The following is a 22,925-nucleotide window of genomic DNA, read 5'->3' on the forward strand; positions in this document are numbered from 1 at the left end:
AGCAAGGCCCCACCCCATAATCTTGGGGCAGTGGGTGAGTGGATGTTCACCTGCACTGCGTTCTACATGCTCTGTTGGGAAAGAGGGTCCTTTCCATTAGACTGTATTAGTTGTGGGCTTGCTAAAGAGGACACCACACCACACCATATATTGAAGGCTCCCTTGTAACACCTCCCTCCCTCACACACACACCCGCAAAGGGGGAAGCTTCTTGCTTGTTCATGTGGCATTGGCAATGTTGCTGCAACCTTCCTTTTTGGAGCTGAGAAACTTGGCACTTCAGACTCTTCACACACACAAACCCCACCATTAGATTTCTGCAGGGGGGGGGGAGAAACTAATTGCTCTGGTGAAATGCAATGTGTGTGATGAAGAGCAGCTTGTTAAAGGCTAGAAGGCAACAACTAGATTGAGGAGATGCAGCAGATACAGATGTCATAGGAAAAGATTATGAAAATAACTTTATTTTCCCTTAATCCAAAGTTCAACATTTTGCATATATCTCTCTTGCTCAATTGAAATGGCAGTCATACAAAAAAAAAGCCAGGAAACACTTCCAGTCAGCAGGTTTACCTTCCACAAATGCATTTTTAAGTTTTGAAGCAAAGTCTGCCTACCAGTTTAATCCAGTTACAACCCAGCAAATGTGTCCCCACTTCTGCACACGTCCTGGCATCGCAGTTCATTCAACCTGGCCTTTGGCTGTTGGCCTCCAGAATGAAGACACTCTGAGCCTTTGGGCATCTCTGCAAGGAGCATCTAGTGCCATGCTGTGGGGTGGCCTCCGCAGAGGGGCAATGCCACACCCAGGGGACACAGAGAAAGAAGCAATGATAAAGCAGCACAACACACCCACACCCAAGGGAGCTTGCACCCTAAGCCCATCTGCTTGGAAGTACTACCCAGAGGAAGGTTTTGAGTGAGGAACACTCTCCAAAAGGACACACCCTTGGGGTTGTATGTCTGCTGCTTCTGCACTTTTTGCAACAGATGCTCCTCCATCATAAGCAAACCCTGCAAGGAGGCTAAAGAGCAGCTTCCAACAAAACCCATGACCATGCAAGCACCAGTGGTAAAATCAGATCTCCCCCCCCCCCACTTCTGCTGTGTCAAAGTTGTCCTCACAAGAGGTCTACACTTAACGGCTGAGGTCCTCCAGAGCACGCACACACACACGCACACACACACACACACCCCTCCTCCATGGGGCAGATGTAGCAGCCATGAAAGCTGACCCTTCGGCTGTGGAGGATCACGCAACTTCCAAGGACGGTTTGTGCTGCCCTGAATAAGGCAGATCTGAGGCAGCCGGTAAGTTGCAGTTTCAGACCATGGAGCAGACACGACGGCTGGGGCAGCAGAGGCATCAAGTGGCGGCTGCCATGGCAGAGCTGGCCCCGCCTCCCCCGTGCTGGAGGCGCAGCTTCCCTGCTTTGGAGAGGAGGCGGCTGTCTCTTGCAGTCCTCGCCTCTGCCGGCTCAAAGGCGTAAGAGCCCAGAAAGAGGTTCGGGGGGAGGCTGCTGCCAAAGTAGAGCTTGCTGTTGGAGGCCACGGCCTGGTGCCTCATCAGCTCCAGGAAGGCAGGTGTCAGTTTCAGCTGCACAGGGCAGGTGGGGGGGGGGGGGAGAGAGAGGGAGAACGAATGAGGCAAGGATTTCTGTGTCATGAGCATCCACAGCCATCCTTCCGAATAAGCAGGAGTTCTCCTTTTCCTGCTCCCAGAGGATGGCTCAGGATCCACCCCCAGCACACACAGGGGCAGCCAAGAGTCAACACTCACCTTGTTCGAGGCAGCTGCTCTCTGGGCCATGTAGAAGTTGGCGTCGGCCTTTGCCTTCTCTCGCGCCAGGAAAGCCGTGTCTGGGAAGGGACCAAGGAAGGCAGCTCAGGAGAAAGGAGTATCACCAGGGTGCCCCAGGGGGATACGGCCCTGGAAACCCACAGCAAAGCAACATCCCACTCAAGCACAGGCTGGTTTCTCACTGGTTCCACCCATGATGAAAATAATAAACAGCCCCAACCCCACGGTCCAGAGGATTCACCAGAGCAGAAAGCAGCCCCTTTTCTGCCTGCCTCCTCCCTGCCCACCTTGCCTTTGGGGACCTGGCTTACACTTTGGGCAAAAGGCTTTGGGGAGAAGATAAGACACACCCACCCGCCCCCCTTCTCACTCTCCATGAGGCACACGGCTTGTGCAGGCTCTGCAGATCTCTTTTTCTGGCTCAAGCAATCTGAGCCAATGAGCACAAGTGAATCTGGAGCAAAGGAGCCCCTGCCTTGGGCCACCCCCAGTGGCATCCACAGGGCATCAATGCTCAATTAAGGCCAGACACCCAGGCTGCACCTGGACTTGGCTTCTCAGTCCCCAGAAGACAGGCAAAGTCCCAGCGCTCTGCTTGGCTGCAGGCAAAATGCTTGTGGGTAACAGCCAGAGACACGGTGTTATTTGGCTCACAGCTTCTGCTTTGCAGGCAGGAAGGAGGTAGAGGTAAGGGCTGCACAGCTACCTTCAAGCTCAGAAATTTGCTTCTCCATCAAAGTCTCCATGACCCTCTGCTGGCAATGAATCTTTGCCACCTGAGCCACCTTCTCTGCTTCTGTGAGGAGAGAGCAGTCAGTCAAACACCAGCAGCCAGGGGCACCAATGCTCCAGAGCTGGGCAAAGCCAAGCCCCACTGCCGGTGCTCCAGGACTCCTGAGAGGAAATCCGTGGCAACAGCGCTCTAGCAACAGGCACCCAAGAGCCCCAAAGGGCCCGCAGGACTGGCCTGTGACACACCATCACTGGGACCTCACAGGCCAAGTCCTCTTCTCAGAAAGCCCCTGCTGGGCCTGGGGAAAGAAGGCATTCTGGCCTCTGCCAGAAGCGAAGCCGTGGTCGCCACAGGCTCCTCTCCAGAGTCTCTTGCTCCAGGCTGTCTTTGCAACCAGGTACTAGCAACTGTTTGCCATGTCAAGCAATAAGCTACACAGCTGCCACAGGATTCTCATTCTGCATTTGCCAGAAACTGATCTTTTATTGCAGCAGCCTTCACACTTCAGAACTCTCTGCCTAGTGACATCAGGCAGGTGCCTTCATCACTGTGGCCTTTTTGGCGCCTGCTAAGAATAGAGACACAGGTGGCGCTGTGGGTTAAACCACTGAGCCTAGGGCTTGCCGATCAGAAGGTCAGCGCTTCGAATCCCCACGATGGGGTGAGCTCCCGTTGCTTGGTCCCAGCTCCTGCACACCTAGCAGTTCGAAAGCACGTCAAAGTGCAAGTAGATAAATAGGTACCACTCCAAGCGGGAAGGTAAATGGTGTTTCCATATGCTGCTCTGGTTTACCAGAAGCGGCTTAGTCATGCTGGCCACATGACCTGGAAGCTGTACGCCAGCTCCCTCGGCCAATAATGCGAGATGAGTGCCGCAACCCCAGAGTCGGTCACAACTGGACCTAATGATCAGGGGTCCCTTTACCTTTAAGAATATTTTATTTAGACAAGCCTGCCCAAAAATGTAAGGTGTTTTATCCATTTTTAGCTTACTGCTAGTTTCAATTCTTAACTAACTGTTTTAAATAGCTGTTTTTAACTGCTTTTTCTGATTTTTTTCATTTTATGCTTTTAATAAACCACTTTAGGGTTTTTTAACAATCACATGGTATATAAATTGTATGGAGCAAATATGGTGCTATGGAGTTCTGTTTTTTAAGAGGCTTGAAATGCATTTTCCTGAAATGCTTTTTGGGTGTGTCTAGATCCAGCCAGAAGCCTAGAATCTAAGGTCATTGTGCCACACATGCCTCCCCCCTCCCATTTTCTGTCCCAAGGGAGGATAAGGGACTGGGGGGGGGAGACTCTCCCAAGGGAGCCCCAAAGGGAGTCTGGTTACCTATGACGGCCCTCTTCCTCTCCGTCTCGGCCTCCTTCTCCACCACTCTCTGCTTCTGGGTCGCTATCAGGAGCTTCGTCTTCTCTGCTTCCCTGAATGGCAAAACAGAAAAGGTCCCTCCCTGCTCCTCCTTGGTGTGGGGCCCCAGCCACCCTCCCCCCCCTGCCCTGGGGAGGAAGGGGCCCTGGGAGGGGGTGGCTGACCCCTCCTCTGCATCCCAAGGTGTTGCGCAATGCAGGAGCTTGGCTTTTAAATCCCCTCCAGCTTTTACCCTGCTCCAGACACACAGGTTTCCTTTTCCAGCACTGGATCTTGGCCCTTCCCTTCACTTGACAGAATGTTTTCTCATTCAGATACATGGCGGGTGTGGGGGGGAAACCCACAAAATAAACATTTGCAATTCAGATTGGCACCAGCCACCTACTTCTCCATATGCCAGAATCAAAACTCCACCCCCACCCCCCGAATAACCATCTCTCTCTTCACATGCCCACCCCTCCGCCATAGAAGGGCCAGACCTGAGCAATCTCAGGCATAGCCCAGAGCAATCCAGCAACAGCCTTGGTTGCTCCTTTCCTCTTTGCAGGGGGCCTGGCAAGCAGAGACACTCGGCTCTGATTCTCCTGGCAACTGCAGGGCAGCCCAGCCTGAAAGCCCTGAGAAGGAAACATCAAGCAAAGCCGCCTGAGAGGCGCTTCTCCCACCCTGGCCTTTGCATCAGCTGCACAGAATGGAGAGACCTCTGAGAAAATGGTGGGCACAAATCCACAGGAGGGGGCTGTCCATGTCTACGAAACCACGCTGTGGTTTGCCAAACAGAGGAGATGCCTCAGGAGAGCAGGGGCTGAGGAGCCCAAGGGGGGTGGAAACTGGTGGCATTCAGGTCCAGTCTGCCTGCCAGGGCTTCCCAGAAGAGGAGTTTGATTGCTCCCCCCATGGGAATTCTGAAATGCTGGCCTAGAGCCCCTCCCTGGCCCTGCACTTTGGCCTGACCCTTCTCTGATCCTCTCAGCAAATACTCACACAAGTTCAAAATCTCTTCGGATGGCTTCTGGGATCTTGGGCTTCGTCACACGCACTGCCTGCACACACACAAAAGCCAGCAGACCTCATAAGACTGCAGCAGGCCCCCCCAAGTGCAAGCTCCTCTGCTGCAAAGAAAGGAAGTGGCCCCCTGCATCTGGGCCCATCCTGCTAGACTGGACCCCCCCCCCCGCCAGCAATATGGCAAGTATCCGTTTTCGACCGAGGGAAGCTCTCCCTCCTCAAACTGCATCCCCAAGCAGAGAAGTGGACTAGTCCTAAATCCACCAAGAACCAGAAAAGGGAAAAACCAAAGCTAAAAAGGGGAGGTGGGCACTACCTGGATGGTGAGACCTGGAGCCATGGCATTCAGATCCTGCTGCAGGGCCAGCTTCAGATTTTCATCGATTTGATCTAGGTTTTTTTTTTTGGGGGGGGGAGATGAAAGGGAGCATCAGCCAAAGAAAGTCAGGAGTCCCAGCATTTCTCCAGCTGCCTCTGTGCTGCCTCACTGACCAGCCACAATGGCTTCAGGTCAGAGATGCTCCCAGTCTCACCTGGAAACGCTGCCAGGACTTGACCCACAGAAATTCTGCATGCACCGCAGATGTTGCACCACTGAACCACATGCCAACCACAGGCAAGAGTCAACGAAGACACCAGACTGCCCTGCCAACTGCCCAGCTGTGGACAGGCCCTAAGGCAACCCAGTCAAAGATTCCCAAAAGCAAGAGTAGCTGGCAAAATATCAGGATGCCATAATAAATATTGTTCTCACTACCAAAAGTAATTCTGTGGTGCTTAATGTGAAGCAGAATACTTGAAACTCAGACTGGGAGCTCTGTGGGTGTCTCTACACAATGCCCAGCTGCCAGCTGCATCTCTCTCCTAAAAAATATTATTCCTCCTTCAGAAATCCTAAATTCCCCAAGCACTCCATCCCAGTCTGGTCATGCAGCCTCTTACCCCGCCTGCTGGACATCTAAGGAAGCAGGGGTGCAGATTCTGAAATTGGGGCAGGTCCAACAACACAAAGGGCTCCTGCATTCCTCCTGATATCCAGCACCTCAGGATGACCAGGAAGACCCAGCTCTACCTCTCCTTCAAATTAGAAAGTGAGGGTGGTAAAGGTCCTGTATGAGTGTCTCAATGCAGTTGGCGGATGGATGGCGGTTAACAGTTTGAGGTTGAATCCTGACAAGACAGAAGTACTGTTTTGGGGGGACGGGGCGGGCTGGTGTGGAGGATTTCCTGGTCCTGAATGGGGTAACTGTGCCCCTGAAGGACCAGGTGCACAGCCTGGGAGTCATTTTGGACTCACAGCTGTCCATGGAGGTGCAGGTCAGTTCTGTGTCCAGGGCAGATGTCTACCAGCTGCATCTGGTACACAGGCTGAGACCCTCCCTGCCCGCAGACTGTCTCACCAGAGTGGTGCATGCTCTGGTTATCTCCCGCTTGGACTACTGCAATGTGCTCTATGTGGGGCTACCTTTGGAAACTACAACTAATCCAGATTGCGGCAGCTAGACTGGTGACTGGGAGTGGCTGCCAAGACCACATAACACCGGTTTTGAAAGACCTACATTGGCTCCCAGTATGTTTTCGAGCACAATTCAAAGTGTTGGTGCTGACCTTTAAAACCCTAAACGGCCTCAGCCCAGTATACCTGAAGGAGCGTCTCCACCCCATCGTTCAGCCCGGACACGGAGGTCCTCCTCGAAGGATCTTCTGCTGGTTCCCTCACTGCAAGAAGCGAAGTTACAGGGAGCCAGGCAGAGGACCTTCTTCCCTCCCTGTGGAACACCCTCCCTTCAGGTGTCAATGAAATAAAGAACTATCTGATTTTTAGAAGACACCTGAAGGCAGCCCTGTTAAGGGAAATTTTTAAGGATTGTTGTTTTTATTATTTTTTAGATATGCTGTAAGCTGCCCAGAGTGGCTGGGGAAACCCAACCAGATGGGTGGTGTATATATGAGAAAATATCATCATCATCATCATCTTTATCAGGTGAGAGCTGGAGGACAAAGTCCTGACCCAGCAAGAACCTCTGCAGGCTTCCTCTTCCATGCAGTCCCAGAAGAGGAGGGATGGAACTGTATAAACATCCTTGCTCTATTTCCAATCCACTGGATGTGCTTTGGGGAAACGGTACCAGCAAAAGCAAGTCCCCCGTCACCTGCTTACCAAAGAGCTCAATGTAGACCTCCTGGAGGGTGTGGGCACTGCAGAACTGGTTGAGCTCATGATGGACTTTGTTGAAAATGAGGGTCTTGTCATAATCTGCAGTGTAGTTCTTCACAACATCGTAAACTAAGAAAAGGAACAGCAGAGTGTCACCGGAAAGGCACTCTGAAGCCATTGGTGCTCTCTCACCTGTGGCAAATTCAAGATGCTGGTGCTCAGCGTTTCCTGAACACAAATGAGCTGAATTAATCACAATTTCTAGCTAACAATTGAATACGACTTGTACCAGTAAGTATAAAAGGTTGTTCACACATTTGAAGCCAGATCCTAGCTATATTTACTCAGAAGGAAGTCCAACTGGTTTCAGTGTGATTTACTTGCAAGAAAGTGTGCTTAAGGCTGCAGCCACAAAAAGATGGCAGTGGCCTAATGAGCAGATGTCCTAATTTTTACTCAGCAGTTCCAAAGTGAGAAGCTCTAATGAAAACATTACAATGTGGTGTTACAGGAGACTGATAAGATTTTTCCTCCTATGTTAACTGCAACTGAAGGCTTCTATAAAGAAGTCCACCTTTACAAGTCCAGGGAGGAGCAGCTCCCAACATCGTGCAAAGGCTCACAGGGACTGTGGTGAGAGCCAGGCCACAGTGGGAGTCAGTCTCTGCTTTTTCCTTAAAGCCCAGCTGCAAAGCTTCTTCAGAGCTCACCCTCTGCCATCCCCACCCCCAGAAGCCCTGTCCTGTGCTCCTTTTCCAGCTGGTGCCCTTCCGGGCCCCACTTCCCTTCTCTTCCCCCTCCTCCTGCCGCCTCAACCACCCCACCCCACCTCACCCCCTGCAAGAACAGCTCTGTCCACTGCCTCCCCTGTAGGTGCCCAAGGAGAGTCTCTCTCTCTCTCTGTCTGCTCAGCATGCCCCAGACAAACACGCCTTTGACTCTGACAGATTCAGAAGCAATTTAGCCTTTTTGGCTGGACCAAAATCAGTTCCTTCAGAGGGTGGTAAGTCTTGCTCATGCCAGTCACCAATAACTACACTGCAGAGCATCAGCTTCCGGACCCCCGCCCCTGGCCGTTTCCCATCAACCTAGCAATCCTTACTGAGCCAACATCAAAAGTCAGGAACAGTCAACAGGAAACCCTCCTTTTCAGCAACATGAGCTCCTCCAATTTCCCTCTGGAAGCCCCTTTTCATGCCCACCAACCCTCCACCTCCCTCAGCTCTCTCTGCTGGGGAGCCCACCCTCCTCTGTCTCCGAGGGGCTCTGCTTCTCTCCTTCCTCCAGGATTTGCTTTCAGGCACAGGAAAAGGAGCCATACCTGCATGTGGAGCCAACATGTTCACCACCTCTATCCGATCAATGTAGATCATGACTCCTCCACTGAAAGGAAAAAAGGTGGAAGATAAGCTACGCCACCCCTTGGGGCAAACTCAGTTTTCTGGAGCCTTTCTCTACACTGAGAGGGAGAGAGGCAGAGACAGTGTGCACAGAGTTTAACTGCAAGAGAGCTGGGGGTGGGCAGGGGGCTGGTCTAGGCAGCTTTCTGCTCTCATCTCAGGGTCAGAACCAGGAGACCCCAGATGACCTTTGGCCCTCAACAACGGGCACAGGAGTGAGTGGCACAAACCGTTTGCCCACCTGGGCTACTGCACCAGCAGCAATTCCCTCCACAACACAAACTCCCACCAGAGCCAATGAAGACAACAGCCTTCGCGGTTCCTCATAGCCTGTGTCACGGAGCGGGTGGCAATGAAGCCGCCGGCCGAGTGACCTGGAACAGATGCAGGTCCCACGGTTATTGCACTGCTATCGGCACAGACTGAAAGTTAGCCTACACCTCTACTGAGCAACATGCAAGAGAAAATGAAGAGGAAGCAACACGGGACTCTAGAGGCAGCCCTAGCTCCCTTCTTTGCCTTCACACTGCTACAACTGAAAGATAACTGGGTACCCTGGCTGTGTCCAGCAGCTGCCAAGAGCCAGACTGGGGTCCCCGCCAAACACCTGACTAGCCCCACCCAGGCAAGAGAAAGGCCAGCAGCCCCACAGGAGAGCATCTTTCCCAAGATGAGCCTGTTGGCTACTTGCAGCTTCCATGAAGCAAACTGCCTTTGAGCCCTTTGGTTCCGTAAGAGATTCCTGGCAGAATCCTGCCCAACACATCTCACTGAGCAACCAAGAAGCAGAGCGAATGACAGGTGCTGGGTGCTTCCTGCCCAGAAAAGCAGCTCAGGCTCCATCACACCCAGCCTAAGGCGCTCCTCCCTGCCCAGCCTTGGACGCAGCAAGAGCCATAAAAAGGGCGACCCACCTGGTTCCGCAAGGCACGTTCTTCACTTCGTCTGTTTGTAGCGTTGTCTGAAACAGAAGAGAGACTGAGCAACCCCGGGAGGGCGGAGGGTCCCTGCGAACCCCAGAAGCAGCAGCAGCAGCAGGGCTCCGGGAAAGTCCCGCCTGTTCCTCCCCGGCAGGAACCCCCCGCGGGTTAGCAGAGGCCCCTTTTCCTGCCTGGCAGCTGGCAGGGCAGCGGCTGCCAGTCAAAGCTTATACACCCACCCACCCACCCACCCCGGGGAGATACAGACCTGGACGGCTCTGGGCGTGGTGACGAAGGGCAGCATGAGGTGGTAGCCAGGGCCGCTGAGGGTGGCTAGCAGCGCCCCGCCCCTGGGGGGAAAGAGAGGGGGCTGAGCGGACAGGCCGGAGGGGGGCCGGGGGGAGTCCCGGGGGGTTTCCCATCCCCCCTCACCTGTAATAGACGGCCAGGTGCCCCTCCTGCACTTGGTGGACGGAGGCGCCGAGCAAGAGGAGCAGCGCCGCCGCCGCCCCGGCCAGACTCGCCCCGGCGCCGGCCCAGCGGGGAGGTCGGGCGGGAAGGGAGCGCGGCGCCGGAGGAGCCGGGCCGGGCCAGCGACGGGCGTCCCCCTCCCCGGCCAAGCCTCTGCTGCTCCCGCCGCCGCCGCCGCCGGACATGGCGCTTCCTTCCTTCCTTCCTTCGCTCTTTCTCTCTCGGGGCGCCGCATGCGCAGAAGCGCCTCCCCCGCCGCCGCCTCTCGCTCCTGTTTCCCGGGGGGGGGGGGGTGCCGGAGGACTTTAGGCAACGCACCGCCCGCCTGAACCGGAAGTGTTCTCGCGTCGCCCCTTCTGCCGGAAAGAGGAAGCGCGAGGGAGAGCGATGGCGCCCGGAGGAGCCCTGAGAGTGTGAGCCCGAGACAGGCCGAGCGAGTCTCCCCTCCCCTCCCCTCCCCTCCCCTCCTCCTCCTCCTCGGGGGGCTCCCGACCAAGGCCTCCTCCGCCCGCGCGGCGGCTGAAGTGCCATGGGCAGGAGGCCAGCCTTCCTTCCCGACCCCACCTGACGCCCCCTTCTCTCTCTCTCCCCTCCAGGCTGGTCTGCGGGGACGTGGAGGGTCGCCTGGGCTCCCTGTACAGCCGCGTCCAGGCGGTGCAGAGCAAGAGCGGCCCCTTCGACGTAAGGGCGCCTCTTCCCCTCTACTCCTCAGCGGCGGGGCGCCGAGTCTCCCCTTCGAGCCTCCTTCCTGAACGTCTCCCCTTGGCCTTCTCTTGCAGCTCCTCTTGTGCGTGGGGAACTTCTTTGGCTCGGCCCAAGACCCAGAATGGGAGCAATACCAGACAGGAGCCAAGAAAGGTAGGGCGAGGTCGCAGGAGAGAGGAGAACTGGGAGCTGATACAAAGCTGGAAATGAATGAACTGCAGCTAAAATCTTATGTTCATTTGTCACATGGTCTAGTCCTCATCTGTAGACTGCAGAAAACAAAGCCATGTTTCCCCTGCCCGCCCCCCTAATATTCTTATGAGGGTCCCTTCTCCAGTCTTCAGAGAGTGGCTGGAAGTGGGGAGACAGAAAAGGGTCTTCCTTCAACTCTGTAGCTGAAATCTTATGCACACTCCTGCACCTAGAGCTCAGAAACTGCTCATGCTAATGAAATTCCCTGTCACAAAATGCACCCAGAACAATGGGCATTCTCCAAGTGAAGGACCCCTTTCCATGTAGGAAGCTCACTCTCTTGTGAAAGCTTCTTCTAGCCTACACCACAGTGCCCAGTCATATCTTCTTCAAAAGCCAGCACTTTCTCTGAAATGAATTGTCTGTGGAGAAAGAAATAATAATAATAATAATAATAATTTATCATTTATACCCCGTTACCCCGTCCATCTGGCTGAGTTTCCCCAGCCACTCTGGGTGGCTTCCCACAAAAGATTAAAAATGCAAAAGATTAAAAACTTCCCTAAACAGGGCTGCCTTCAGATGTCTTCAAAACGCCAGATAGTTGTTTACTTCTTTGGCATCTGATGGGAGAGCGTTCCACAGGGCGGGCGCCACCATCGAGAAATAACAGCCCTGCAAAGTTCAGCTCATTTGGGCCATGGTGACTTTGTCTCCCTCAGCTCCTATACAGACATACGTCTTGGGTGCCAACAACAGTGAAACAGCACAATGTTTTCCAGATGCCAGTGGATGCGAACTAGCGGAGAACATCACTTACCTGGGTAACTTTATGCTTATTGTTTATTGTTGTTGTTTGTTGTTTAGTCGTTTAGTCGTGTCTGACTCTTCGTGACCCCATGGACCATAGCACGCCATGGGGTTTATTACATTTATTTAAAAGGAAGGGGGGAAATGTCTGAGAGTAGCTTATTAAAAAAATACAGAGAGATAAATCAGTCAAAAGCCAGATTTAAAATTATGTACCATGTTGTTGTTGTTTAGTTGTGTCCGACTCTTCGTGACCCCATGGACTAGAGCATGCCAGGCACTCCTGTCTTGCACTGCCTCCCACAGTTTGGTCAGACTCATGTTGGTAGCTTCAAGAACATTGTCCAACCATCTCGTCCTCTGTCATCCCCTTCTTCTTGTGCCCTCCATCTTTCCCAGCATCAGGGTCTTTTCCAGGGAGTCTTCTCTTCTCATGAGGTGGCCAAAGTATTGGAGCCTCAGCTTTAAGATCTGTCCTTCCAGTGAGCACTCAGAGCTGATTTCCTTCAGAATGGATAGGTTTGATCTTCTTGCAGTCCACGGGACTCTCAAGAGTCTCCTCCAGCACCATAATTCAAAAGCATCAATTCTTCGGCGATCAGCCGTCTTGATGGGCCAGCTGTCACTTCCATACATCACTACTGGGAAAACCATAGCTTTAACTATACGGACCTTTGTTGGCAAGGTGATGTCTCTGCTTTTTGAGATGCTGTCTAGGTTTGTCATTGCTTTTCTCCCAAGAAGCAGGCGTCTTTTAATTTCGTGACTGCTGTCACCATCTGCAGTGACCATGGAACCCAAGAAAGTAAAATCTCTAAAGTAAAAACCATATAGAATCCTAAAACTGCTCATCCCAACAATCCAATAAAAAGGACGATCCCTCCCTATGCCCACTAAAAGATGAGCGCCACAATAGAGGTGAAGAACCACCAAAGCCCAGGCAAATAGAAAGGTTTCAGGCTTGCACCTAAAAGCTGCTGAGGGGAGGAGGAGCTGACTGCTCTTGGGACTCAGACATGGTTTGGGTCCTGATTTAGGGCTCTGAGGGAACCATATTTTGTATTTCCTTCAAACCAGAAGGGTGTGGATTTTATCCGCTCCCCACCATAAATTGTTTCTTTTTCCAAATGGGAAGTTACTGTGCCAAACGAGAATTCTCACTTGGGTCCTTCCTTGCTGGGGTCTGGGCTTGGGAGCAGGGCTGCCACCTGGCCCTTCTTTGGTGGAGAACAAAGATTTTTGATCTTCAGCCTTCTTGTTTGGAGGAGAGGGGTGGTGTCCCTCTGACCTCTCTCAATGCCTCCACAAAGGTGATGGTGTGGGGCTCCCCAAGGTTTCTTCCCCTGTTCTCTCAGCCCCCACCCCACTCCATGCCAAGCTACCTGACCCATGAATTGAATGGGGCATAACTACACAGGCATCTGCCAGGCTCTACCAGAGGCTGGGAAAAGATGGGGGATTTTTACTGGCCAGGGGAAAGTTCTTTCCAGCACAAGGCAGAGAGGCTCCTTCCCTGTCTCTTGAACAAATCAGAATTCTAGCATATACACCCAACTAGGAGCTCTCTGGCTCTCCCTGTAGAATTAATTGTGTTCAGTCTTCAGGCACGTTGCTGGTGTGTCAAAGGGTTTCATCCTGACTGTTGTGTTCTGTGCTGTGCATGTAGGACGTAAAGGGGTCTTCAGCGGAGCCTCTGGGCTGCAGATTGCCTACCTCAGTGGAACAGAGTCCACAGGGGGGGAACCAACTCCAGCCCACTGCTTCAGCACCAAGGATGTGACTGATCTTAAAACCTCCCTGCTGTCCACCTCTAAGTTCAAAGGCGTAGACATCTTGCTGACATCGTCTTGGCCAAAGGGAGTAGAAATCTTTGGAAATAGCCCTGTAAGTATCCAGTTTGGGGTGGAAGGGGCTTGTGTGTTCTCTTCCATAGAAATCCACATTCTGGTTGCAACCAGAACGTCTTATTGTGGTGGTGGTGATGGTGATTGTAAATCTGTGCTTGAAATTATACACCACTTTTGAAAAGCAGGAACAGTAAGGAATACCACAAAAATATGTGGCGATGCAATACTGAACCCAGAGGATGGCAGTAGATAAATGTGGCTCAACGTTGGAAGAAAATAAATGTTGACTATAAGAGTGGGATGTAGGCATAATAAATAAATTTTGCAGTGACAATAAAGTAACAGGAAATAGCCCAACCCTTTCTAAAATGGACAAAAATGCATAACAGTACTGTATATCCAAAACTGTGGTAAACAGTTATCATCTCCAAAAAGTTTAAAATGGGGAGTGGAAACCAAATGCTGTCATTGTTTCAAAAGTCTGAGAGAAGAAGAAAGTCTCCATTTAATTGAGAGCCGAAAGGCCAGATGTGCTTCTGGCGGGAGACCCTTCTCAGGCCTGGAGCCTGCCATGGGGAAGCCACCAGACACCAGCTTGAGATCAGACAAAGGGGGGTGCAGTGCGAGGCCCCCTTCAGAGACCTCCACAGGTGAGCCGTTTACTATGGAAGCCAGACGGCCTTTCAGCAGCCTGGGCCCAGATGTGGAGGGGGCTGTCTGGAGGGAGAGGCTTTCTAGGAAGCAGGTTTACTTTCCTCAAGACAATCCTTTCCTTCTGCAGTTCCCAAACATGGGCAGAGGGGGACTTTCTTTCTTCAGACTGCTAACAAACCCACAGTAATGTGAAACAAAATGTGTGTGTTTGTGTTTTAAATAGGGTGACATAGACACTAAGAAATGTGGCTCTGGCCTGGTGTCTTTACTAGCTGCGAGTCTGAAGCCAAGGTACCATTTTGCTGCCCTGCAAAAGGTCTATTACGAAAGACTTCCCTACAGGTATGCAGAGCCTGGGATAGCAGTTTGCTGACTGGCTGGTGTGTCTGTGTTGATGCAATCCCATGCATTAGGCCAGGGGGGAATATTGTTTATTATTACCTGTATTATTTATATAATAAATATTGCTGTGCATAAGTGGCCTCTTGAAATTCTCCAAGCAATCTCTTTGCATTGAGTCCTCTTGGAGAGGCAGATCAGGAATCTGCTTGCTACCCTGATATTTCAGGATTTTATAGAATTCCAAATTTGTTCTGCATTGATGGTTCCACCTGTAGCCCATCTCGTGCCCCTCCCATAACTGGAAAGTGGCGCTGTGAAGCAGGACACCTTTCAGCGTGAGAGTTTTGAAATCTCCTTTCCTTGAGGCTTTCAGTGTGTGACTTGCTGAGCTTCTCTGGAAGAAGCTGAACTCTGTTCCTGCTGGAAATGGCCTCGCTCTTCTCTTCTGCAGGAACCACGCAGTTCTCCAGGAGGCAGCCCAGCATGTCAGCAGGTTCATTGCCTTGGCTGGGGTGGGCAATTCCAACAAGAGGAAGGTACAGAGAGTTCCAGGGACCTTCCTGTCTCCTCTGATGAGAATCATCAAAGTAATCACCATTTCATTGATGGAAACAAGTCAGTTGTTTGTGTTTCTCCTCACTTTCTTTGCTGTTTGCTTCCTCCAGTATCTCTACGCCTTCAGCATCCTCCCAATGAGCTCCATGGAGCCTATAGAGCTGGTCAAGCAGCCACAAGATGTGACGGAGAACCCCTATCGAAGGCCTGGGGGCGGCAAGAGCTGTGCCCACCTGCTGCCAAACGAAAAGGTACTGGGGGCAGGGGCTGCACATATGCATTTCCAGCAGAGCCCCCCCCCTTTGCCTCTGCATTGGGATTGTCTTCACACACTTTAATTGACTTATCACTAGTGTGTTTCCTGCCCCAAGAGGAAGGTGGGATATAAATCTGGCACGTTTAAGAACATGTAAGGAGAGCCCAGTGGCAGGAGGGCCCTGAATGGACCAAAGGGGGCCCATTCAGTCCCACATCCTGTTCCTCTCTTGATGGCCAGCCAAGTGTCCACTACGGGGAGCCCACAAGTGGCACGCCAGCCACTTGCGATGCCCAGCATTTGGGATCGGGAGGGTTGGCTGTTTCTGGCCGGCCGGGTGATAGGCACATGGGGAGGGAGGTTGGGGAGCTGGTGGCTTCAGCAGCCAGGGAATGGTCAGTGGAAGGGGCCATTCCCTTTTCTGCATCCAGAAGATCCTTGCCAGAATTCACTTCATGCACATCAGGACTGCCCCTCCCCCCCTCAGCATCCCCCAAAAAACAGCTAGGGGGGGCGGGGGATTGTGCCACCTAGGGAGCTGAGATCCTTTCTCAGACACAACCTTCATCCTGGCACAACACGTGAGTTCCACTGATCCTCCCTCTGCACTGCACAAGAGTTGAATTTGGATCATCTCCCAAGTTTCCTCTGAAAGAAACTCCCAGCAGGCTGCTTGTATGGCCCTGCTGTGCCCTGTCTGTTCATCCTGCTGCTCAATATTTTGGGGCTCCCCAGTCCCACTTTGCAGCTCTTTCAGAAAAGAGTTTTGCTCCTCGGTTCCAGAGGAAGGATTGCCAGGCCTCAAGACACATGGAAGCAGCCCTGCTCCAGTCTGCTCTCCAGATGGTGGCTTGATAGCAGCCCTTCTCCTTTCCTCTGCAGGAGGAGCTGGCTCCCCAGTTCTTCTTTGACTTAAGCAGCAAGCCAAAAGGAAGGAAGCGCCGCCCAGAAGGTGGGGAGGGGCAGCAGCCCAAGCGTGCCCCCAACAAGCCCCGTGAGTACCAGGCCCAAGCCTCTCTCCATGGACTGGCAGCCCCTCAGCCAGATGGGGGGCAGAGGGTGAACTTCCCCCTTCAGGCCAGGAATTGGATTTGCCTTTTGTGGGGTTGCTTCCGCACTTCTTCATGGAGACCCTGACTGGGCGGCAGGCAAAGAACATAGCCACTTAAGGGGGAGGCTCTAGACTTGCTACTCACTTGTTGCAACACAGTACAAAACATAAAGGTAATTGCGCTACAACATTAAAGAGCACACACACGCAGTGGAGGCAGCAGCAAGCAACCTTGCTGGGGAAAGGACTCTGCAGATGTAGAGCCACAGCAAGAAAGGCCCTTCTCTTGCACCACCCTCCCAGTCTCCCTCAGGGGGTCTACCAGGTCTCCTTTGTGGGAGAGGGGCTCCAGAAGATAACAGGGTCCTAATAATAATAATAATAATAATAATAATAATAATAATAATAATAATAATAATTTCTTATTTATACCCTGCCCATCTGCTGGGATTGTCCAGCCACTCTGGGCGGCTACGAACAGGATAATAATAATAATAATACTTGTTAACTAGTGAGTCCAGCCAGTAGTGGTACGATAGCATCTTTATTCATGGCAGCAAGTAAGTAAAAGACACACACAAAGCCCAGCCCTGCTGCTATATATAGGCACTTGGCCTAGCCTAGCCAACCCAGGTGAAGCTAATTAAAAGCTATCACTACCTCCCATTAACTAGTTACAGGTAGGTAGCCGTGTTGGTCTGGATCGAAGTAAAATAAAAAAAATTCCTTCAGTAGCACCTTAAAGACCAACTAAGTTTTTATTTTGGTATGAGCTTTCGTGTGCATGCACACTTCTTCAGATACAGTGAAATGGAAGTTTCCAGGCACTTATGTAGAGAAGGGGTGGGGAGGGGTGGGGATGGGGAGGGGGGATCACTCAGAAGGGTGGTGGAAATGGGTGATTGACTGACTGATAGCTGTTGATGACCGCAAACGACTGCAAATGGTTTTGCATGAAAAAGCAAGGGTTGAGATGGCTGAAGATCGCTTATCATGTATAATGAGATAAGAATCCGATATCTCTGTTCAAACCAGGTCCCTCCATGGTTTTGAGCTTGGTGATAAGTTGCAATTCAGCAACTTCTCTTTCCAGTCTATTTCTGAAATTCTTTTGTAGTAAGACAGCTACTTTGAGATCTTGTATAGAATGTCCTGGGAGATTGAAGTGTTCTCCTACTGGTTTTTCTGTCTTCTGGTTCCTGATGTCAGATTTATGTCCATTTATCCTTTGGCGTAGGGTTTGGCCTGTTTGTCCAATATAGAGAGCTGAAGGGCACTGTTGGCATTTGATGGCATACACAATGTTAGAGGATGAGCAATTAAATAGTCCTGAGATGGTATGTTGGATGTTGTTGGGGCCAGTAATGGTGTTGTCCGGGTGTATGTGGCAGCAAAGTTGGCATCTGGGTTTATTGCAGGCTCTGGTACCAGTGTCCATGTTAAGTCTGGTGGTTGTATTATTGTGGGTGAGGAGTTGTTTAAGATTGGGTGGCTGTCTGTAGGCAATGAAAGGTCTTCCTCCCAGAGCTTGAGAAAGGGAGCTGTCATTGTCCAGGAGAGGCTGTAGATCTCTGATGATGCGTTGAAGGCTCATACCAAAATAAAAACTTAGTTGGTCTTTAAGGTGCTACTGAAGGAATTTTTTTTATTTCCCATTAACTAGTTCCTGGCTGCTCTGCTCCTGTCCTGTGCTTGCAATTCAATACATAATAATAACAACAACAATAATAAGAATATGTGATAAAACATTAGGGCTAATCCCTAATTCGCAAAGAGCTTCCTAGGTCAAAACCAGCCCTTTGAATGAGGCTTGGAAGTGCCCAATCAGCCAGCAGAGCTGCAAGAGGATTCACGTTATAGGATCTGCTTGCCTCCAACCTGTCAACTGTCAAGCAGCTGCACAAATTCAGCCTTCCAAGCCGCTTCCAAGGGCAGCCCCCCATGAAGCACATTGCAGTAGCCCAGCCTTGAGGTTGCCAAGTTCCGTCTGCCCAGAGGGTCCCCGTTGGGCCACTATCCTATGCTGAGAGAAAGGAGTTGTCTGTGGCTGGTTGGTGAAAGAGTCCTCCCACCTTGGATGGGCTTTTGATCCTCAAGGGGGGTGGGCTCCCTTGCTCAAGTCATCTTGAGCCCCCTTGTAGCACATGCCTGTTCTCTGCTTGTGGGGTCACCCCTGAGATCCCCATTGTGCTTGGGGAGAAGCAGTGGCCATGCCTTGGGGGCCCAGGTGCAAGAAGCGAGGGAATGTCCGCTTCCCCACATGAGTCCAGCACAGCCTTGGCCTGCAGGAAGGTCTTTCTGGAGGCCTGGCCCACCAAGTTGCCTGGAGAAAACCGTGCTCTTGCTGTGCCTCCTGCTGGCCATCCTGTGATGTGTGAGTGTTTGTGTCTCTCCCCCTTCCACCTGCCTGTTTAAGCCCTGCCAACGGCCGCCTGCTGGTTTTGCCTTGCTAGCCCAGAAGTTGAGAAGCATTTGGTGGTGAGCATCGGCACTCACGTGAGTTCCTCTTTCTGCCTTGGTCCCTTTTGGAGCTTGCTGGGCATTGTGTGGGTCTGAGATGGGCTCACAGCTGAGGACAGGAGCATGACTGAGATGCAGCGAGGCTGGCCATGACCTGGCCTCCTGGAGGGGACGCTGCTGGAAAGTCTGGCAGGGAGGCTTGGTTCCCCCTTAAAGGGCTTCCCGTGGTTTTCTGTCCCGACCCTGGATGCTCTTGAGCTGCTCTTTGGTATCTCTCAGTGTGCAAGGAAGCAGCAGTTGATCCGGGGAAACCTCAGTATGACCCCAGGGAGAGCCCCCACCCCACCCCGCCACCTGGGCTGCTTCAGCTTTGGCCCGGCTGGTGTTGCTGCCGGAGTTAGGGGGTGGGGCGCTCACCCTTTGTGTTCCTTCCTCTGCACCTGGTTCTGCTGCAGTGCTACCTGGCCCTGGCCAAAGGGGGCTTGACTCCAGACCATGTCCTCATCTTGCCTATTGGGCACTGTCAGTCGATGGTAGACCTGGCGTCAGAGGTGGTGGAAGAAGTAGAGCAGTACAAGTCTGCCCTGAAAAGGTTCTTCGGGGCCAGAGGGAAGAGATTTGTGGCCTTTGAGAGGAACTACCGCAGTCAGCACCTCCAGCTCCAGGTGAGAGGGCTCTGGGTTCCTAGAATCATAGAGTTGGAAGAGACCACAAGAGCCATCCCGTCCAACCCCCTGCCAAGCCTGCCAAGGGTTAGTCGCTCGGGAACAGCCGAGGGATGGCTGTGGGCGTAAGAACAGTGGGGTGCTCCTCCTTCCCTTCCTTCTGGGGAGCAGGTGGTAGTTGCTGCTGGGCTCTCAGAGTCTGGGTGGCTGTTGTGGCAGTTCTGCGTAGCCGGCCAGAGACAGTGTCTGAGCGGCGTCTGGCTGTCACAGAGAGTGTGGAGGAGGCCAGAGAGTGGAGGGCTTCTGGAGGGTGCAGAGTCCCTGGCTGCTCCTGCTCACCTCCTACAGCTACAGGAAAGCTTTCCTTTCCTTCTTTTCTCTAATTTCATAAGTTTAAGCCTGCAGGAGAGGCTCTCTGCCTTTCACCATGATGACAAGCTGTACTGAGGGACGCCCCGTGGGCCCCTGTGATGGTACTCTCAGCTTGCTTTGTAGTTCTGCTCTTAAGCTGCGATGCACCATGCAAACTCCTCTGTGCTGTGATTCTCATCCCCCAGGTGGTTCCTGTTCCCCTGAACTGCTGCACTACGGAAGACATCAAGGAGGCCTTCATCGTCCAGGCGGAGGAGCAGCGAATCGAGTTGCTGGAGATCCCAGAGCACTCGGCTCTCAAGCAGGTAGAAGGAGCACACCAGGGTCTCCTGGGGCCACAAGGTCCATTTCCTCTGTAGCAAGGCTGGATCTCCCCCTCCTTGGAGCAACCCCTGTGGGTGGGCCATGCTCAGAGATGGCTGGTGGCTGTGTGGAGCCACCTTCTCATGCAAAATTCATCTGGATGGCCAGGAATCAGAAATGCAGGGTTGGAAGGGACTTCCAGGGTCATCTGGTCCAGGAATCACAGCTAATCCAGGGGACCTCAGTCCCCAGTCCTTCCTTTGCCACCTGCTCCATAGTCACTGACTGCAAAGTGGCTCACCTAACCTGGAGCCGTTTCTGCCTCTCTCCCCATCAGCCGAGGGGGACACTCAGAAGGAAGTAGGCCTATAGCAGGGCCCTTTGGGGGGGGGAGGCAGGTGTAATCTTGCTTGGCAGGGAGTTGGACTGGATGGCCCTTGTGGTCTCTTCCAACTCTATGATTCTATGATAATCAGAGGAAGGCCTGAGAGTCAGGCAGGCCCTGCAGCAGCTGCTGCTGACAGATTCCTGAATGGGAGTCCTCTTGGCTGCCCCTTCTAGGCTGTGTGAAGACTCCTCTTCAGTGGCCGTTGAGGCATCTGCCCAGACCATCTGTGTCTTGGGCCAGACCACAGGGCCACTTTCAGGGGGGGTGAGGGAGTATTGGCCTCTCTATCACTCCGTGGCTGCTTTAAGGGTCTCCAGATTTCCTGGGTCCTGCTGCAGCAATGAATAATAATAATACAGTGGTACCTCAGTTTTCGAATGTAATCCATTCCGGAAGACCGTTCGACTTCCAAAAGGTTCGAAAACCGGAGCTGCAAGTTGGCTGCAAGTGGGCAGGGTCCTACCTTACCCCTGGCGTGTTTGCTGCCTTTGGGCCAACGGACAGGATAAACTTAGCAAATAACTTATTGAAACCTCTTCCAAGGCTGGGACAAGCATCTCCAGCTCAGCCTGGGGTTGGCAAGGCAAGAAGGAGGCTGCTCTGGTGTTCTGTCCACTCTGAGCCTTGGGGTCCCAGCAGGCTTTGGGTTTTGTCTTTCATATAGGAAATGCTGCCCCAGAGATGTTCTGAGGCTTTGGGTTTTGTCTTTCAGATAGTCCAGCCAGGGACGCCTTATTTCTATGTGGAGCTCGATAACGGGGAGAAGCTCTTCCACCGTATTAGGAAGAGCTTTCCCCTCCAGTTTGGAAGGTTTGTCAATTGTCGTCACCCCCCCCCCCCAATAGCAGGGGCTCTGAACATGCTGGGTGGTTGCTGAGCACTAGGATTCTCTTGGTCAGAGAATCCTAGAATTGTAGAGTCGGAAGAGATCCCAGCTGTCACCCAGCCCAGCCCCCTGCAATGCGGGAATCTCAACTGAAACCATCCAGCCTCTGCTTGGAAACCTCCAGTATCTCTGCCCCTTCAACCTCCCCCAGCAGAAGATGCCCCAATCAGGAATGGTTTGGGGAGGGGGCGGGAAGCCAACTGCTCTGTGGACCTGGTGGGGTTGGGGGCGCTTGGAGAGAGCAGGCCGGGCTGACGCTTTCCTGGGTGTCCTCTCTCTCCCCTCAGGGAGGTCCTGGCCAGCGAAGCCATCCTGGGCATGCCTGGGCGGGCAGACTGGAGGAGCTGCCAGGCGGGGCAAGAGGAAGAAGCCACGGCAGCCCAAGACTTCCGCCAGGCCTTTGAGCCCTTTGACCTCGTCCAGGAAGATTAAGGGCCAGGGCGGGAGTGAGCAGGCGGCAGCACAGACTGGCTGGATCCTGCCCTCTCTTCTGGTGAGGAGCCTCCTTTCCCTCCCTAGAAGGGCTCTTCTTCCACAGCCACAGAGACTTCCCACGTGGAGGGAGTGTGGCCATGTGGCCAGCCACATCCACCTTACCCCCCACCCCACCCCGGATCAGCTACCATTGGCCTGTCTGTGGCTTCCAGAGCAGAGGTGGCTGCTGGGTCTAAGTGGGGGTCCTGCACACAACTCCAGATTGTGCTGTGGAGGAAATGAAGGCAGCTGTTCCCTCTGAAAGGGAGGCAGACTCACCCCACACGGAGCATCTCCTATGAGGTTCAGGGAGAGAGGGGTCTCTCTCTGCTATGGGGTCCTCCAGGGCACCCAGGCAGGACAGGCATTAGAGGCAGGACAGACTCCCCTTCCCCTCTTCATGGCTTCGCTTCAGCTCAGAAGATGCTGCTCCTTGTTTCTGCTGGGAAATCTTAACTGCCTGCTGAAGGCGGGTTCCTAGGGATTGCTCTGGGGGGATGTATATAATTTGGACATATTTTGGATTGTTGTACTGTAAAAAAAGTGTTTTGTCATAAGATAATCCTCAAATAAAAGGGTGTTCTTAAATAAATGGGCTGAGCCCATCTGCTCCTGGCTAGTCGGTTGGGGCTATAGCTGTCAGAGAGGGAGGGATGTGGAGGGGAAGGGGTGGCTAATGGCTGCTCCAAAGGACCTTCATTTCATACCAGCCGTAATGTGACAGCACAGAATCGGGGTGTTGCCTTGTGGCTTCCTCTGGGCCCATTGACCTTCCCACCCATAGAGATACCAGCTGGAATGAGAGGAGCATTTTGGCTCTTATCAAATCCTAGAATTGTAGAGTTGGAAGGGACCTTGGGAATCATCTAGTTCAGCCCCCTGCAGTGCAAGAATAGGCAGCTGTCCCAAACAGGGTTTGAACCTGCAACTTTGACATTATCAGCACCAGGCTCTCACCAGTGGAACTTGGGAGAAGATGGTCTCTTTTGAGAAAATTCTTCAAGGGAGGTCTGCTAACCTTTGCCCTCCACAGCCCCCCTGAAGGTGGAGGGTACAACCCTTTTAAACTGTTGAGAAACTGCCATACAAGCAAAAT

General features: G+C 52.7%; 2 protein-coding genes across 6 annotated transcripts; one reads left to right on the forward strand and one right to left on the reverse strand.

Moving 5' to 3' along the window:
* Positions 1 to 435: 435 nt before the first annotated feature.
* On the reverse strand, positions 436 to 10,096 carry LOC118096356 (erlin-1). 3 transcript variants are annotated; one of them, XM_035138118.3, is made up of 11 exons: positions 9,831 to 10,085; positions 9,667 to 9,748; positions 9,393 to 9,439; positions 8,400 to 8,461; positions 7,082 to 7,207; positions 5,237 to 5,310; positions 4,897 to 4,955; positions 3,874 to 3,965; positions 2,508 to 2,597; positions 1,781 to 1,860; positions 436 to 1,597 (listed from the first exon to the last, which is right to left on the reverse strand). In XM_035138118.3, exons 1-11 carry the CDS (start codon positions 10,052 to 10,054, stop codon positions 1,367 to 1,369), a joined length of 1,167 nt encoding a protein of 388 aa, XP_034994009.2. In that variant the 5' UTR covers positions 10,055 to 10,085; the 3' UTR covers positions 436 to 1,366. The 3 variants fall into 3 exon arrangements, with proteins under 3 accessions (XP_034994009.2, XP_088531042.1, XP_088531048.1); XM_088674916.1 differs by lacking the exon at positions 2,508 to 2,597 and having other exon boundaries at positions 9,831 to 10,096; XM_088674922.1 differs by lacking the exon at positions 9,667 to 9,748 and having other exon boundaries at positions 9,831 to 10,087.
* Positions 10,097 to 10,126: 30 nt separating this feature from the next.
* CWF19L1 (CWF19 like cell cycle control factor 1) lies at positions 10,127 to 22,421 on the forward strand. Of its 3 annotated transcripts, XM_035138672.3 has the most exons (14): positions 10,129 to 10,282; positions 10,466 to 10,550; positions 10,649 to 10,727; positions 11,489 to 11,590; positions 13,243 to 13,460; positions 14,301 to 14,419; positions 14,871 to 14,955; positions 15,085 to 15,225; positions 16,113 to 16,224; positions 18,698 to 18,777; positions 19,197 to 19,406; positions 19,964 to 20,083; positions 21,182 to 21,279; positions 21,643 to 22,421. In XM_035138672.3, the coding sequence occupies exons 1-14, from the start codon at positions 10,257 to 10,259 to the stop codon at positions 21,785 to 21,787; spliced, it is 1,620 nt and encodes a 539-aa protein (XP_034994563.1). In that variant the 5' UTR covers positions 10,129 to 10,256; the 3' UTR covers positions 21,788 to 22,421. The 3 variants fall into 3 exon arrangements, with proteins under 3 accessions (XP_034994269.1, XP_034994563.1, XP_088531002.1); XM_035138378.3 differs by having other exon boundaries at positions 10,127 to 10,282; positions 14,871 to 15,225; XM_088674876.1 differs by lacking the exons at positions 10,129 to 10,282; positions 10,466 to 10,550; positions 10,649 to 10,727; positions 11,489 to 11,590; positions 14,301 to 14,419 and having other exon boundaries at positions 13,430 to 13,460.
* The last annotated feature ends 504 nt before the right edge of the window (positions 22,422 to 22,925 follow it).

The sequence above is a fragment of the Zootoca vivipara genome, chromosome 1, assembly GCF_965207765.1.
Source record: "Zootoca vivipara chromosome 1, rZooViv2.hap1.1, whole genome shotgun sequence".
Lineage (NCBI taxonomy): Eukaryota > Metazoa > Chordata > Lepidosauria > Squamata > Lacertidae > Zootoca > Zootoca vivipara.